This window comes from Salvelinus namaycush, chromosome 1 (assembly GCF_016432855.1).
Source record: "Salvelinus namaycush isolate Seneca chromosome 1, SaNama_1.0, whole genome shotgun sequence".
Classification (NCBI taxonomy): Eukaryota; Metazoa; Chordata; class Actinopteri; order Salmoniformes; family Salmonidae; genus Salvelinus; species Salvelinus namaycush.
In genome coordinates this window covers 48,625,771-48,644,069 of record NC_052307.1, presented here as the reverse complement: position 1 = coordinate 48,644,069, position 18,299 = coordinate 48,625,771, and the positions used below count along the sequence as shown (strand labels likewise).

At 43.4% G+C, this 18,299-nt stretch overlaps 1 protein-coding gene across 1 annotated transcript in view; it reads right to left on the bottom strand.

Moving 5' to 3' along the window:
- Positions 1-18,299, bottom strand: part of homer1b (homer scaffold protein 1b) — a 68,899-nt gene that overhangs the window by 15,566 nt on the left and 35,034 nt on the right. The window contains exons 7-8 of the mRNA XM_039003605.1: positions 16,641-16,797; positions 16,302-16,412 (exon numbers count right to left, since the gene is read on the bottom strand). Of these exons, the coding sequence (XP_038859533.1) occupies positions 16,302-16,412; positions 16,641-16,797 (268 nt within the window). The remainder of the gene's footprint in view (positions 1-16,301; positions 16,413-16,640; positions 16,798-18,299) is intronic.

The following is an 18,299-nucleotide window of genomic DNA, read 5'->3' as shown; positions in this document are numbered from 1 at the left end:
AGCCTTCCGCCAGACAGGATCAGCCAGAGCCTTCCGCCAGACAGGATCAGCCAGAGCCTTCCGCCAGACAGGATCAGCCAGAGCCTTCCGCCAGACAGGATCAGCCAGAGCTTTCCGTCAGACAGGATCAGCCAGATCAGTCAGCCAGCCATGAGCAGCCAGATCCGTCAGCCAGCCATGAGCAGCCAGATCCGTCAGCCAGCCATGAGCAGCCAGATCCGTCAGCCAGCCATGAGCAGCCAGATCCGTCAGCCAGCCATGAGCAGCCAGATCCGTCAGCCAGCCATGAGCAGCCAGATCCGTCAGCCAGCCATGAGCAGCCAGAACCGTCAGCCAGCCATGAGCAGCCAGATCCGTCAGCCAGCCATGAGCAGCAAGATCCGTCAGCCAGCCATGAGCAGCAAGAGCCCGCCGGCCAGGATCCGCCAGAGCCCGCCGGCCAGGATCCGCCAGAGCCCGCCGGACAGGATCCGCCAGAGCCCGCCAGCCAGGATCCGCCAGAGCCCGCCAGCCAGGATCCGCCAGAGCCCGCCAGCCAGGATCCGCCAAAGCCCGCCAGCCAGGATCCGCCAGAGCCCGCCAGCCAGGATCCGCCAGAGCCCGCCAGCCAGGATCCGCCAGAGCCCGCCAGCCAGGATCCGCCAGAGTCGCCTTCCAGTCATGAGCTGCCTTCCAGTCATGAGCTGCCTTCCAGTCATGAGCTGCCCTCCAGTCATGAGCTGCCCTCCAGTCATGAGCTGCCCTCCAGTCATGAGCTGCCCTACAGTCATGAGCTGCCCTCCAGTCATGAGCTGCCCTCCAGTCATGAGCTGCCCTACAGTCATGAGCTGCCCTACAGTCATGAGCTGCCCTACAGTCATGAGCTGCCACTCAGTCATGAGCTGCCACTCAGTCATGAGCTGCCACCCAGCCCGGAGCTGCCACCCAGCCCGGAGCTGCCACCCAGCCCGGAGCTGCCACCCAGCCCGGAGCTGCCAGTAGTCCTGAGCTGCCTCTCTGTCCTGAGCTGCCTCTCTGTCCTGAGCTGCCTCTCTGTCCTGAGCTACCTCTCTGTCCTGAGCTATCTCTCTGTCCTGAGCTATCTCTCTGTCCTGAGCTACCTCTCTGTCCTGAGCTATCTAGGGGGGACCGGTGTGAAGGTTCCTAGACCAGGGTTGGGGGCGAGGATCGCCACTCGGAGGACGCTAAGGAGGGGGACAAAGACAATGGTGGAGTGGTGTCCTCGTCCTGCGCCGGAGCCGCCACCGCGGACAGATGCCCACCCAGACCCTCCCCTTGAGTTTTAGGGGTGCGCCCGGAGTTCGCACCTTGAGGGGGGGGTTCTGTCACGTTCCTGACCTGTTGTCTGTTATTTTTGTATGTGTTTAGTTGGTCAGGGCGTGAGTTGGGGTGGGCATTTTATGTTTTGTGTTTCTATGTTTAGGCCATTGGTAATTAGCCTTATATGGTTCTCAATCAGAGACAGGTGTTTGTCGTTTCCTCTGATTGGGAACCATATAAAGGTAGGGTGTTCACACTGTTTGTTTGTGGGTGGTTGTCTTCCGTGTCTGTATTGTATGTTCGTACCACACGGGACTGTAGCGTTTTGTTTGTAGTCTATTCCTGTTCGTGAGTTCTTCGTGTTTTATGTAAGTTCTCTATTTCAGGTCTGTCTTCGTTCGTTTTGTTATTTTGTAATTATTCCAAGTGTTGTTTCGTGTTCGTCTTCGTGGTTGAATAAATTCATTATGTTCTCAAAACCCGCTGCATTTTGGTCTGATCCCTACTCCTCCTCTTAGGACGAAGAGGAGGAGACCAAGCGTTACAAGATGGCAATATTGCAGCTGCCAAGTTCTATGGGCGGCTTGGATCTGCCCAATATTAGGTTCTATCAGTGGTGTGCCCACCTATGTTATATTTCTGACTGGATCACAAATGATGACTCCTCTATTTGGTTAGACATGGGACTTCTTTTTCAAAATACCCCTTTCAGGATCTTTTATTTTTCAGAAGTTTCAAGTCTGTAAAAGATCACTGCAATAACCCCACTACACTTAACACACTCAAAGTATGGAGGTCAGTTCAACATTTTTTGGGAAGGTCCAAACTAACCTCTGCTCTTACCCCAATTCTTAACAACACAGATTTTGGTCCAGGATTGCTGGGTGCTGGCTTTAACTTTTGGCTTAATAAGGGCATAGGCAGACTAAATGACTTATTTACTGATAAGATTTTTTTGTCATTTGAGCAGATGGTTGAGAAATACCGACTCCCAAAGCAGGACTTTTTTTTCCCGCTTTCTACAGGTAAGACATATTTTGAAGAGCACCACCTTAATTGGCAACCCTGATGTGTCTGTCATTGAAAGAATGCTTTTTTTTCCCACAAAGGAACATTTCTGTAAGTTTGTTTTATGATGCTTTACAGTCCTGTTCTACTGTTGACACACAGAGGGTGAAGCAAGTGTGGGAGAAAGAATTGTCTGTTACTATTGACGAAGAGATGAGGGAGGACATTCGGAGATATGCAAAAACAATATCTATATGTAATCGTACTAAAGCAATCGAGTTAAGAATAATACACAGATTGCATATATCTCCAAATCGCAGACACGCTTTTAGCCCCTCTTCCTCTTCTCCTCAGTGTCTTAAATGTAAAACTGATACAGGCACCCTAACACATTGTTTATGGTCATGTGCCAAAATACACTGCTCAAAAAAATGAAGGGAACACTAAAATAACACATTCTAGATCTGAATGAATGAAATATTCTTATTAAATACTTTTTTCTTTACATAGTTGAATGTGCTGACAACAAAATCACACAAAAATTATGAATGGAAATCAAATTTATCAACCCATGGAGGTCTGGATTTGGAGTCACACTCAAAATTAAAGTGGAAAACCACACTACAGGCCGATCCAACTTTGATGTAATGTCCTTAAAACCTTTTCTCAATAGGGGGGCGCCATTTCGACTTTGTAAAAATTCGTTCCCAAATTAAACTGCCTCGTACTCAATTCTTGCTCGTACAATATGCATATTATTATTACTATTGGATAGAAAACACTCTCTAGTTTCTAAAACCGTTTGAATTATATCTGTGAGTAAAACAGAACTCATTTTGCAGCAAACTTCCTGTCAGGAAGTGAGAAATCTGAAATCGGGCACTCTGTTCCAGGGTCAGTTTATTAATTTGCATGTAATCTATGGGTCGACATGCACTGCATACGCCTTCCCCTAGATGTCAGTAAGCAGTGAGAATTGGAATGGAGTGTCTAGGTAGATCTGAGGCCGTACAAAAGCTCTTGGAACCGGGGGTGCAATCTTTTCAACGTTCGTCATGACGCGAGACAGACCTCAGGATTGCATTCTGAAAAGCTCTCGTTATAGGAGTTAGATTTATCCGGCTCTGATTTTATTCGATATAGGTGTTAAAAACATCATAATGTAGTTAATTTAAACCGAGTTATATCAGTTTATATCAGTATATTGCGATTTTCGGGATTTTGTTTGTGCTGCGTTATGGTGAGTTGGACACGTTTTCGCCACATGGCTAATGTTTGCTGCTAATTCCAAAGTTGAAGACGACAATCTACAACCGAGCAACGATTATTCTGGACAAAGGACAACTTGCACAAGATTCTGATGGAAGCTCATCAAATAGTAAGAACTATTTATGATGTTATTTCGTTGTTCTGTTTAAAAATGTTAAACTATTATTCCGCCATTAATTTCGGTGCGGTCTCGCTTTAACGCACGCTGTATGTCGTAGTAACGTTAATTTTAAAAATCTAACACAGCGGTTGCATTAAGTACTAATGTATCTTTCATTTGCTGTCCAACCTGTATTTTTTAGTCAAGTTTATGATTAGTTATTGATTAGATTAGGTGCCTCTCCCAAGATTTCTCCCGACATTTTGTTTGCAGTTTGGCTACTATTCTCATTGTATAACCACGATTTGTGCCGCTAAATATGCACATTTTCGAACAAACCATATATGTATTGTGTAATATGATGTTATAGGACTGTCATCTGATGAAGTTTTGAGAAGGTTAGTGAAAAATGTAATATCTTTTGCTGGTTTATTCGCTATCGCTAACGTGCATGAATCAATGCTGCTGTTTGGTTGGCTATTGTAGTAAGCTAATATAATGCTATATTGTGTTTTCGCTGTAAAACACTTAAAGAATCTGAAATATTGGCTGGATTCACAAGATGTTGGTCTTTCATTTGCTGTACGCTGTGTATTTTTCATAAATGTTTTATGATGAGTATTTAGGTAATTCACGTTGGTCTCTGTAGTTATTCTAGCTGCTTTGGTGAGATTTTGTGATGGTGGCTGCAATGTAAAACTATGATTTATACCTGAAATATGCACATTTTTCGAACAAAACATATGCTATACAATAAATATGTTATCAGACTGTCATCTGATGAAGTTGTTTCTTGGTTAGTGACTATTTATATCTTTATTTGGTCGAATTTGTGATAGCTACCTATGCAGTAAAAAAATGGTGGAGAAAAAAAAGTTGGGTCTTTTGCTATCGTGGTTAGCTAATAGAAATACATATTGTGTCTTCCCTGTAAAACATTTTAAAAATCAGAAATGATGGCTGGATTCACAAGATGTGTATCTTTCATCTGGTGTCTTGGACTTGTGATTTCATGATATTTAGATGCTAGTATTTACTTGTGGTGCTATGCTAGGCTATGCTAGTCAGCTTTTTTACTGATGAGGGTGCTCCTGGATCCGGGATGAGTACCAAGTAAAAGTTAAAACAAGTCAAAATGAGGCTCAGTAGTGTGTGTGGCCTCCACGTGCCTGTATGACCTCCCTACAATGCCTGGGCATGCTCCTGATGAGGTGGCGGATGGTCTCCTGAGGGATCTCCTCCCAGACCTGGACTAAAGCATCCGCCAACTCCTGGACAGTCTGTGGTGCAACGTGGCGTTGGTGGATGGAGCGAGACATGATGTCCCAGATGTGCTCAATTGGATTCAGGTCTGGGGAACGGGCGGGCCAGTCCATAGCATCAATGCCTTCCTCTTACAGGAACTGCTGACACACTCCAGCCACATGAGGTCTAGCATTGTCTTGCATTAGGAGGAACCCAGGACCAACCGCACCAGCATATGGTCTCACAAGGGGTCTGAGGATCTCATCTCGGTACCTAATGGCAGTCAGGCTACCTCTGGCGAGCACATAGAGGGCTGTGCGGCCCCCCAAAGAAATGCCACCCCACACCATGACTGACCCACCGCCAAACCGGTCATGCTGGAGGATGTTGCAGGCAGCAGAACATTCTCCACGGCGTCTCCAGACTCTGTCACGTCTGTCACATGTGCTCAGTGTGAACCTGCTTTCATCTGTGAAGAGCACAGGGAGCCAGTGGCGAATTTGCCAATCTTGGTGTTCTCTGGCAAATGCCAAACGTCCTGCACGGTGTTGAGCTGTAAGCACAACCCCCACCTGTGGACGTCGGGCCCTCATACCACCCTCATGGAGTCTGTTTCTGACCGTTTGAGCAGACACATGCACATTTGTGGCCTGATGGAGGTCATTTTGCAGGGCTTTGACAGTGCTCCACCTGCTCCTCCTTGCACAAAGGCGGAGGTAGCGGTCCTGCTGCTGGGTTGTTGCCCTCCTACGGCCTCCTCCACGTCTCCTGATGTACTGGCCTGTCTCCTGGTTGCGCCTCCATGCTCTGGACAGTACGCTGACAGACACAGCAAACCTTCTTGCCACAGCTCGCATTGATGTGCCATCCTGGATGAGCTGCACTACCTGAGCCACTTGTGTGGGTTGTAGACTCCGTCTCATGCTACCACTAGAGTGAAAGCACCGCCAGCATTCAAACGTGACCAAAACATCAGCCAGGAAGCATAGGAACTGAGAAGTGGTCTGTGGTCACCACCTGCAAAACCACTCCTTTATTGGGGGTGTCTTGCTAATTGCCTATAATTTCCACCTGTTGTCTATTCCATTTGCACAACAGCATGTGAAATTTATTGTCAATCAGTGTTGCTTCCTAAGTGGACAGTTTGATTTCACAGAAGTGTGATTGACTTGGAGTTACATTGTGTTGTTTAAGTGTTCCCTTTATTTTTTTGAGCAGTGTACAAAGATACTGGTCTGGTGTTCTGCAAGAAATTGAAAAGATTCTAGGGGTCGATCTAGAATTGGACCCAGTTTCTTTACTGTTAGGTCTCCCTAGCAGACATGTTACTTCTGTGGGAAAGAGGAGGCTTTACAACATCTTTACTTTCGCAGCGAGGAAAAACATCCTCTTACAATGGATTAGTGATGAGGTTCCTTCTATTAAAGATTGGCAAAAGATACTATTTGAATGGGTGCCACTGAAATATCTGACATGTACATTGCATTCTAAAACAGATCAGTTCTACAAAGTATGGGAACCTTATCTAAATTATCTAGAACCTGAGGTATCAGCTATTATGCTGCAAGGATTTTCTTAGAATGGTGGTGATCTATTTGTTTCAGAATTACACTGTACATTCCATGTGTTGAACCTAACTTCTTGGTTTAAACTGAGCTTTTGTGTTTAATTTCTGTTTGTATGTTTGTTTAAAATGTATGTATTGAGAGACACAATGATGGGGATGGGGTGAGAGAAGCGCCGAGCGGGGAGGGGAAGATGGTGTATGTATGTATGTATATGTATGTATGTATGTATGCAGGTGTGTGTGAGTGCTGTTTCTTTGCTTTGTCTTTGTTGTTGTATCTCTTAATATGGGTGAAAATTGAGAAATTCCAATAAAAATACTGTTACAAAAAAAAGGTCCAGGGGCACTGGTTAAGATTGATGGCATAATGAATTCCACCAAGTATCAGGCAATTTTAGCTGACAATCTGGTTGTCTCTGCCAGAAGGCTGGGACTTGGTCGTAGGTGGACTTTCCAACAAGACAATGACCCAAAACATACCTCAAGATCCACACGGAAATGGTTCTGTGACAACAAAATCAATGTTCTGCCATGGCCATCTCAGTAGCCGGACCTCAATCCAATCGAAAACCTGTGGGCTGAGTTGAAGAGGGCAGTTGATAAGCGCAAAACCCAGGATCTTGAAAGGATCTGCATAGAGGAATGGTCCAAAATCCCTCCAAATGTGTTCCTTAACCTTGACAAACATTACTAGAAAATACTGCTGTTATCCTTGCCAGAGGTGGTTGCACTGAGTACTAAATGAGGAGTGCCAATAATTATGAAACCTTGATTTTGGTGAAATTTATTTTGTATTAAATAATTGTATGATTTTGGTTGGTTCCATTGAAACATTAATAAAGTACAGTATTTCTCACATGTTGGTATTTTGAGTTTCTCTATAATTGCATTGTTTATATTTTTTTAAGTATTGTTTGTGCATTGCCAGTCAGGGGTGGCAGTAATTTTGGAGCCCCCTGAATATAAGGTACCACAGTTAACAGTGTATGTCAGAGCAAAACCAAGCCATGAGGTCGAAGGAATTGTCCGTAGAGCTCCGAGACAGGATCGTGTCGAGGCACAGATCTGGGGAAGGGTACCAAAAAAAAGCCATGAGGTCGAAGGAATTGTCCGTAGAGCTCCGAGACAGGATCGTGTCGAGGCACAGATCTGGGGAAGGGTACCAAAAAATGTCTGCAGCATTGAAGGTCCCCAAGAACACAGTGGAATGGAAGGAGTTTGGACTCTTCCTAGAGTTGGCCGCCCGGCCATACTGAGCAATCGAGGGAGAAGGGCCCTGTCAGGGAGGTGACCAAAAACCCAATGGTCACTCTGACAGAGGTCTAGAGTTCCTCTGTGGAGATGGGAGAACCTTCCAGAAGGACAGCCATCTCTGCAGCACTCCACCAATCAGGCCTTCATGGTGGAGTGGCAACGCAGGAGTGGCTTCGGGGCAAAGCCTCTGAATGTCCTTAAATGGCCCAGCAGGAGCTCGGTGTCACGCCCTGGCCTTAGTTATCTTTGTTTTCTGTAATATTTTGGTTAGGTCAGGGTGTGACAGGGGGGATGTTTGTCTGTATTTGTCTCGTCTTGGGTGGTTGTATGGTATAGGGGGTTTTGGTAGAGTATATGGGTTTGTATTTGAGTGTAGGTGTCTAGGTATGTCTATGGTTGCCTGAATGGTTCTCAATCAGAGACAGCTGTCATTCATTGTCTCTGATTGGGAGCCATATTTAAGGCAGCCATAGGCATTAGGCTATTGTGGGTAATTGTCTATGTGTAGTGTTTAGTGTCAGCACTATTTGTTTGAATAACTTCACGGTCGTCTGTTTGTTGTTTTTGTTAGTTTGTTTCGTCTTCATAATAAAGAAGATGTCTTTCTATCACGCTGCGCCTTGGTCCACTCTGCCTCATTACGACGATCGTGACACCCGGTCTTGAACCCGATCGAACATCTCTGGAGAGACCTGAAAATAGCATTTCTAAAAACCTGTATTTGCTTTGTCATTATGGGGTATTCTGTGTAGATTGATGAGGGGAAAAAACAGTTTAATACATTTTAGAATAAGGCTGTCTTGTAACAAAATGTGAAAAAAGTCAAGGGGTCTGAATATTTTCCAAATGCACTGTATATTCCCACTATTTCAGAGCATTATAGCCATATTCCCAGGGGTATTGTCAGTAATAATCTTGTGAACATGAAGTTGAATTCCACTGTTAGCTCTGTTACTGTTAGCCCAATTAAGAAGCCCACTGTGGTAAGCTTGTCCAGTGCTAGTATATCAAATAACATAAATATGGACACACCCACTGTTTTCAAATCGCATAGAGTGATTGGGTTGTTACATATCAACGTACGGTGTTTGAAGTCAAAGATTTTATATCTGGTGCATGACACGAGCCCGGATATGTTGGTTCTCACAGAGACTTGACTAAATGGCTCGATCCCAGACAAGGACATTGACATTGCTGATTACAACATAGTCAGGTGTGACAGACTGAAAAAAGGGGAGGGGTGGCTATATATGTGAAGTCAACTTCTGTGACATCATGTTCTCGAAATATCACTATCCCCCCCAAATTTTAGCTTTTGGTTATAGATGTAGCCATAAGACAAAATACACATGCATCTGTTTATCCGGCCTCTGACCATTTGAAGACTATTTGTCTTGATTTTTAACACGACTCAACTGATTGCAAAACACACATGGATTAGTGTAAAAAAAAATCGAGCAACTCATCACCGATTTAGATAATTCTACCAAACAGCCCCCACAAGTACTTGCCCAGTGGTGTCTTTGCTAATGATCTCAGTGATCACTGTCCTATTGCATATTAGAGATACTAAACAGATTAACACTGATCCTCATATAAAATAAGATGTTATTTTGTCACATGCTTTGTGAACAAGTGTAGATTAACAGTGAAATGCTTACTTACAGGGCCTTCACAACAATGCAGAGAGAAAGAACATAGAAAAAATAATATAACAGTAATAACACGTAATAATAAATATACAATGGCTTGGCTATATACACGGGGTGCCAGTACCGAGTCGATGTGCAGGGGTACGAGGTAATTGAGGTAGATATGTACATATAACTAGGAATAAAATTACTAGGCAACAGGATAAATAATAAACAGTAGCAGCAGTGTATGTGACGAGTCCAAAAAGTTAGTGCAAAAAGAGTCAATGCAGATAGTCCAGGTAGCTATTTTGTTAATTATTTAACTAAACAATTTAGCAGTCTTATGGCTTGTGTGTAGAAGCTGTTCAGGTGTCCTGTTGGTTCCAGAATTGGTGCATCGGTGCCGATTGCCGTGCAGTAGCGGAGAGAACAGTCTATGACTTGGGTGGCTGGAGTCTTTGGCAATTTTTTGTTCCTCTGACACCGCCTTGTATAGAGGTCCTGGATGGCAGGGAGCTCGGCCCCAGCGATGTACTGGGCCGTATGCACTACCCTCTGGTGCGCCTTGTAGTCGGATGCCAAGCAGTTGCCATTCCAAGCAGTGATGCAGCCAGTCAAGATGCTCTCAAGATCTGAGAGCCCATGCCAAATCTTTTCAGCCTCCTGAAGGGGAAGAGGCGTTACCGTGCCCTCTTCACGACTGCGTTGGTGTGTGTGGACCATGATAGATCATTAGTGATGTGGACACCAAGGAACATGAAGCTCTTGACCCGCTCCACTACAGCCATGTCAATGTGAAAGGGGGCGTGCTTGGCTCTCTGTTTCCTGTAGTCCTTGGTCTTGCTGACATTGGGGGAGAAGTTGTTGTCCTGGCATCACACTGTCAGGCCTACCAGCATCGTGTACTCAGCAAACTTAATGATAGTGTTGGAGTCGTGCACGGCCACGCAGTCGTGGGTGACCAGGGAGTAGAGGGGGAGACTAAGAATGCACCCCTGAGGGGGCCCCGTATTGAAAGGATATGTTGCCTACCCCTCACCACTTGGGGGATGCCCGTCAGGAAGTCCAAGATCCAGTTGCAGAGGGAGGTTTTCAGTCCCAGAGTCCTTACCTTAGTGATGAGCTTGGAGGACACTATGGTGTTGAATGCTGTGCTGTAGTCAATGAACAGCATTCTGACATAGGTGTTCCTTTTGTCCAGGTGGTAGAGGGCAGTGTGAAGTAAAATAGAGATTGCATAATCTGTGGATCTGTTTGGACGGTATGCAAATTGGAATGGGTACTGGGTGTCTGGAATGATTGTGTTGATGTGAGCCATGACCAGACTTTCAAAGTATTTTATCGCTACAGATGTGAGTGCTACAGGGCTATAATCATTTAGACAGGTTACAGTACCTTGGTGTTCTTGACCACAAGGACTATGGTAGTCTACTTGAAACATGTAGGTATTAGAGACTGGGTAAAGGAGAGGTTGAAAATGTTAGTGAAGACACTTGCCAGCTGGTCAGCACATAATCTGAGCACATGTTCTGATAGTTCGTGAATGTTGACCTATTTAAAGGTCTTACATCGGCTATGGAGAGTGTGATGCCAAGGTCATCCAGAACAGCTGGTGCTCTCATGCACTGTTCAGTGTTGGTTGCCTCGAAGCGAGCATAGAATGCATTTAGCTCTTCTGGTAGGCTCGCGTCACTGGGCAGCTCACGGCTGGGTTTCCTTTTGTAATCCGTGATAGTTTGCAAGACATGCCGTTGCCTGTTTTCATGGCTCCGAGGTCGTAGTGGGATTTCTTATAAGTGTCCGAATTAGTGTTCTCCGCCTTGAAAGCGGAAGCTCAAGCTCTTAGCTCAGTGCAGATGTTGCTTGTAATCCATGGCTTCTGGTTGGGATACAGTGCCTTCATTAAGTCATATTTTTTTAAATATATATTTAACCCTTATTTTACCAGGTAAGTTGACTGAGAACACATTCTAATTTACAGCAATGACCTGGGGAATTAGTTACAGGGGAGATGAGGGGGGATGAATGAGCCAATTGGAAACTGGGGATGTTTAGGTTGTCATGATGATATGAGTACCATATTGGGAATTTAGCCAGGACACCGGGGTTAACATCCATACTCTTACAATAAGTGCCATGGGATCTTTCGTGACCACAGAGAGTCAGGACACCCATTTAATGTCCCTTCTGAATAACGGCACCTTACACAGGGGAATGTCCCCAGTCAATGCTCTGCGGCATTGGGATATTTTCTGGGGACCAGAGGAAAGAGTGCTCCTGTCTCAGCCTCCAGTATTTATGCTGCAGTAGTTTATGTGTCGGGGGGCTAGGGTCAGTTGGTTATACCTGGAGTACTTCTCCTGTCTTATCCAGTGTCCTGTGTGAATTTAAGTATGCTCTCTCTAATTCTCTCGTTCTCTCTTTCTTTCTCTCTCTCTGAGAACCTGAGCCCTAGGACCATACGTCAGGACTACCGGGCATGATGACTCCTTGCTGTCCCCAGTCCGCCTGGCCTTGCTGCTATTCCAGTTTCAACTGTTCTGCCTGCGGTTACGGAACCCCTACCTGTCCCAGACCTGCTGTTTTCAACTCTTAATGATCGGCTATGAAAAGCCAACTGAGATTTATTCCTGATTATTATTTGACCATGCTTGTCATTTATGAACATTTTGAAAATCTTGGCTCTCTCTAATTTTTTCTAATCCTTGTTAAACACCCAACTTAGATCCTTTTTAACTATGGAATGTGTTCTAAATGTACACCAGTCAGGTTTCAGACCAGGTCATAGCACCATCTCTGCCACTTCTTTGGTCTTAAATTATGTTCTTAATTGTTTGGATAAAAATTAACATTGTGCAGCCCTTTTTATTGACCTGTCTAAAGCTTTTGACACTGTGGATCACTCAGTAAATATTCCGAAACTTTCATCAATTGTCCTGCACCAGGCAGGCTGTGTGTAGCTGATTTGAAAATTATTTATTCATTTGAGTCAATTGGAGGTGTACCTGTGGATGTATTTCAAGGCCTACCTTCAAACTCAGTGCCTCTTTGCTTGACATCATGAGAAAATCAAAAGAAATCAGCCAAGACCTCAAAAAAAGTTTGTAGACCTCGACTAGTCTGGTTCATCCTCCACAAGTCTGGTTCATCTGTACAAACAATAATATGGAAGTATAAATACCATGGGACCACGCATCCGTCATACCGCTCAGGAAGGAGACGCATTCTGTCTCCTAGAGATTAACGTACTTTGGTGTGAAAAGTGCAAATCAATCCCAGAACAACAGCAAAAGACTTTGTGAAGATGATGGAGGAAACAGGTACAAAAGTATCTATATCCACAGTAAAACGAGTCCTAACTTGACATAACCTGAAAGGCCGCTCTGCAAGGAAGAAGCCACTGCTCCAAAACCGCCATAAAAAAGCCAGACTACGGTTTGCAACTGCACATGGGGACAAAGATCATACTTTTTGGAGAAATGTCCTCTGGTCTGATGAAACAAAAATAGAAAAAGGGGGAGGCTTGCAAGCCGAAGAACAACATCCCAACCGCGAAGCACGGGGGTGGCAAGATCATGTTGTGGGGGTGCTTTGCTGCAGGAGGGACTGGTGCACTTCACAAAATAGATGGCATCATGAGGAAAGAAAATTATGAGGATATATTGAAGCAACATCTCAAGACATCAGTCAGGAAGTTAAAGCTTTGTCGCAAATGGGTCTTCCAAATGGACAATGACCCCAAGCATACTTCCAAAGTTGTCTACAACAAAGGCAATGTATTGGAGTGGCCATCACAAAGCCCTGACCTCAATCCTATAGAACATTTGTGGGCAGAACTGAAAAATGTGTGTGAGCAAGGAGGCCTACAAACCTGACTCAGTTACACCAGCTCTGTCAGGAGGAATGGGCCAAAATTCACCCAACTTATTGTGGGAAGCTTGTGGAAGGCTAACCGAAACGTTTGACCCAAGTTAAACAGTTTAAAGGCAATCCTACCAAATACTAATTGAGTGAAAAATAATAATAATAACACAAGAGGAATGAAATACACAAGAATGAACCTACTGTGCCATCAGAAAGTATTCACACCCCTACTTTTCCCACATTGTGTTGTGTTACAGACTGAATTTAAAATAGAAGAAATTGAGATTTTGTGTCACACATCCACACACAATACCCTATAATGTCAAAGTAATAATGTTGAAAAAAATATATATTAAAATGTCAATTCAACCCCTTTGTTTTGGCACACCTAAATACGTTCAGGAGTAAAAATGTGCTCACGAAATCGCATAATAAGTTGCATGGATGTATTCCGTGTTCAAATATAGTGGTTAACATGATTTTTTAATTATGTTAACCACTATTACTCCCCTCTGTACCCCACACATACTGTGAAGTCCTTCAATCGAGTAGTGAATTTCAAGCAGAGATTCAACCACAATGACCAGGGAGGTTTTTCAATGCCTGGCAAAGAAGGGCAACGATTGGTAGATGTGTGTAAAAAAAAAAAAAAAAAAAAAAAAAAAAAAAAAAGCAGACGCTGAATATTCCTTTGAGCATGGTGAAGTTATTAATTAGGCTTTGGATGGGTATCAAGTCACCCAGTCACTACAGAGATACAGTTGTCCTTCCTAACTCAATTGTCGGAGAGAAAGGGAACTGCTCAGAGTTTTAACCAACAGAGTTCAATTGTTTTGATATGAGAAAACTATGGATAGAGGTAGTTACTCCACAACACTCAATACAATACTAAGGTAGTTACTCCACAATATTAACCTTAATGACAGAGTGAAAAGAAGGAAGCCTGTACAGAATACACATATTCCAAAACATGCATCCTGTTTGCAACAAGGCACTTAAGTAATACTGCAAAACATGTGAAAAAGAAATGTACTTTTTGTCCTGAATACAAAGCATTATGTTTGGGGCAAATCCAACTCATCACTGATTACCACTCTTCATATTTTCAAGCATGGTGGTGGCTGCATCATGTTCTGGTTATGCTTGTCATTGGCAAGGACTAGGGAGTTTTTTCGGATAAAAAGAAACGGAATACAGATATAAGCACAGGCAAAATCCTAGAGAAAAACCTGGTTCAGTCTGCTTTCCAACAGACACTAGGAGACACATTCACCTTTCAGCAGAACAATAATCTAAAACACAAGGCCAAATCTACACTGGAGTTGCTTACCAAGACATAATTTAATGTTCCTGAGATTGCATAGTTACAGTTTTGACATAAATCGTCTTGAAAATATATGTCAAGTCTGGCTGTCTAGCAATTATCAACAATCAACGTGACAGAGCTTGAAGGATTTTAAAAATAAAAATGGGCAAATATTGTACAATCGAGGTGTGCAAAGCTCTTAGAGACTTATCCCAGAAGACTCACAGCTGTTATTGCTGCCAAAGGTGCTTCTAAAAAGTATTGACTCAAGGGGTGTGAACACATACGTAAATGAGATATTTCTGTATTTCATGTTCAATACATTTGCAAACATTTCTAAAACACGTTTTTGTTTTGTCATTAAGGGGTATTGTGTGTAGATGGGTGAGAAAAACAATGAACTCAATCAATTTTGAATGTAAGACAACAAAATGTGGAATAAGTCAGGAGGTATTCATACTTTCTGAAGGCACTACAGGGAGTACCAGATTAATGTACAGGGGTACGAGGTATTTGAGGTAGATATGTACATAAAGGCAGGGTAAAGTGACTAGGCATCATGATAGATAATAATAGTAGTAAAATAAAGAACAGAGTAGCATCGGCAAATGATGAGTGTAAAAGCGTGTGTGTATGTGTGTTTGAGTGCATGTGTCTGTGTTGTGTCGGTATGTGTGTGTGTGCGTATCAATACAGTAACATGAGATCTGTATGTCAAATATTTACATTTATCATTTGAGTCATTTAGCAGATGCTCTTATCCAGAGTGACTTAGTCCATTCATCTTAAGGTCGCTAGGTTAGACAACCACATATCACAGTCAAATACACAGGATACGAACATTCCATTCCAGCTAAACAATAAATATATAGCATTTTGCAACAAAACCCATTTTAATACTAAAATTTATGAATAAACAAATTTGAGAACAGTCATATTTTACACACTGATGAAAGTACCCGTAAATATTTTCTGATGAAAAAACACAAATGTGAAAAATTGGTGAATATAGCATTGAACGTTTCCCTGCTTACAAATATCTGGGTATCTGGATTGTCGACAAGCTATCTTCCAAAAATCATATTGATGGGTTAGTTAAAAGTTAAGATGGGCTTCCTTAAAATGGGCTTCCTTTATAGGAATAGGGCATGCCTTTCATTAAATAGTAGAAAACAAATTGTTCAATCGACATTCCGGCTTTACACTATGGTGATATAGTCTATATGAATGCAGCTACCACTGTATTGAAGGCAATGGACCCAGTGTGTTATAGCGCACCAAGCTTTAATGCAGGCGATAGGTTCAGTACACATCACTGCATTCTGTATCAGAAAGTAGGTTGGCCATCTCCAGTCTCATAGATCAATGCCCTGCTCTCTTTTTGTTATTAAAGCCCTCTTGTTCAAACTTTCGCCTTACCTTACAGACATACGAGTCACCAGATCCGATCAGAGGGATGGCTAATGCTAGATGTCACAATGATCACTATAGGTAAATCTGCATTCAGTTTTTTTGCGACCTATGTATGGAATGATATGCAGAGCTCTCTGCACCTTGATGCTCTGGTGCCTCTAGGGCAGTTCAAGTTGTTAATTGAGGACCTCTTTGTTAGGGAATGTGTTTGCTTCTTAAATTGCTTGTAGTATTGTATGTTCTTATTATGTTTAATGTTTGAATGTTATAAATTGTGTTCATGCAGAGCTCCCTTGGAAAAGAAGCCTTGGTCCCAATGGGACTCCCTGCTAAAATAAAGATAAAATAAAATAGGTGTCTCCAAATATGTCACACACGTACCTCTTCTTTATCCTTCAGAGTGCTTTCCAGGTCCTCAATGGTCTGGTTTAGCTCCGTCTTCTGGGATTTGATCACAGTGGTCTGGGTGCTCTGGCACTCTAGCTCAGTCACCTAGACACACATGCACACACACACACACACACACACACACACACACACACACACACACACACACACACACACACACACACACACACACACACACACACACACACACACACAGACAGACAGACAAACTAAATCAGAAACAAGATACACACATAAACTGAACAAATACCATTGATGCTCCACACACCATTCCCATCTCCCGTCTCTCTCCCATGTCTTCTGCCTCCTCACCCGTTTGTGTAGTCTCTCGGCCTCCTCCTGGTAGGCGGCCAGTTGTTGTTTCCACTGTTTGACGTTAGCTGTGGACTCCAGCAGAGCGGCTGTTAGCTTAGCATTGTTCCCCTTTAGAGCTGATAGCTCTGCCTCCCAGTGCTTATTGATGGAGGGGCTGGGAAAGAGGACACATTAACATGATTACTTTATAAGAACAGAACAAAAGGTAACATAATATGTGACGATCCGCTGTAATCAGGAGATGAGATCAGTCATGCTGAGACCAAGGTCTCTTTTACAGATGAGCCCTGTATCAAACATACACATCAAGTGTACACTGTACTGTACACTGAGTGTACAAACATTAAGAACACCATCCTAATATTGAGTTCACCCCCCCTCAACTCATTGGGGCATGTACTCTACAAGGCGTCAAAAGCGTTCCACAGGGATGCTGGCCCATGTTGACTCCAATGCTTCCCACAGTTGTGTCAAGTTAGCTGGATGTCCTTTGAGTGGTGGACCATTCTTGGTACACAAGGGAAACTGTTTAGCATGAAAATCCCAGCAGCGTTGCCGTTCTTGACACAAACCAGTGCGACTTGGCACCTACTACCATGTCCCGTTCCATCAGAAGAAACACATTGTGTCCTGTTTGTCAGGTAGTTTTCAAACCAAATGCAGGCTGCTTGACTGAGGCCAATTTCAGACAGTCTACAAATTCATAATAAATGGTCAACAGTGTCGAAAGCCTTCAACAGGTCTATGAAAAGGACAGCACAATGCTGCCTTTTGTCCACGCAATTTAGTCTCATTTATCACCAAAGAAGCAGCAGATATAATGCTGTCATATGGCCTGAAACCCGACTGGTGGACAGTTAGAATACATTTTAAAGCTAGAAAAGATCTAAGCTGAGTGTTGATTAAATATTATTTTTAATTGCTAGGCAAGATACTTAATGTCAGAGGGGCCACCACCTGTGTGGAGAGGGAGCACATGGGCAGCCTTCCAGGCCTTAGGGATAGCACCCAAAATAATTGTCAGATTAAAAATATGTGTCAATGATTCCACAATTAGGGGAGCAGAAAGCTGCAGTAAGAAAGATGCTAGACTCTGACACAACTTGATAAAGCAGGGAGGGAGATTAATTTCCACACTTCAGTGCATTAACTGTTTTCTAAAAACATATATATAACCGTAACATGCAACAATTTTAAGATATTACTGAGTTACAGTTCATATAAGGACATCTATGAATTTAAATCAATTCATTAGGCCCTAATCTGTGGATTTCACATGAGTGGGAATACAAATATGCATCTGTTTTTAAAAAAGTAGGAGCGTGGATCAGAAAACCAGTCAGTATCTGGTGTGACCCTCATTTGCCTCATGCAGCGCAACAAATCTCCTTCGCATAGAGTTGATCAGGCTGTTGATTGTGGCCTGTGGAATGTTGTCCCACTCCTCTTCAATGGCTGTGCGAAGTTGCTGAATACTGACAGGAACTGGAACAAGCTGTCGTAAACGTCTATCCAGTGCATCCCAAACATGCTCAATGGGTGACATGTCTGGTGAATATGCAGACCATGGAAGAACTGGGATCATTTCAGTTTCCAGGAATGTGGCCGTGCATTATCATGCTGAAACATAAGGTGATGTCAGCGGATGGATGGTAC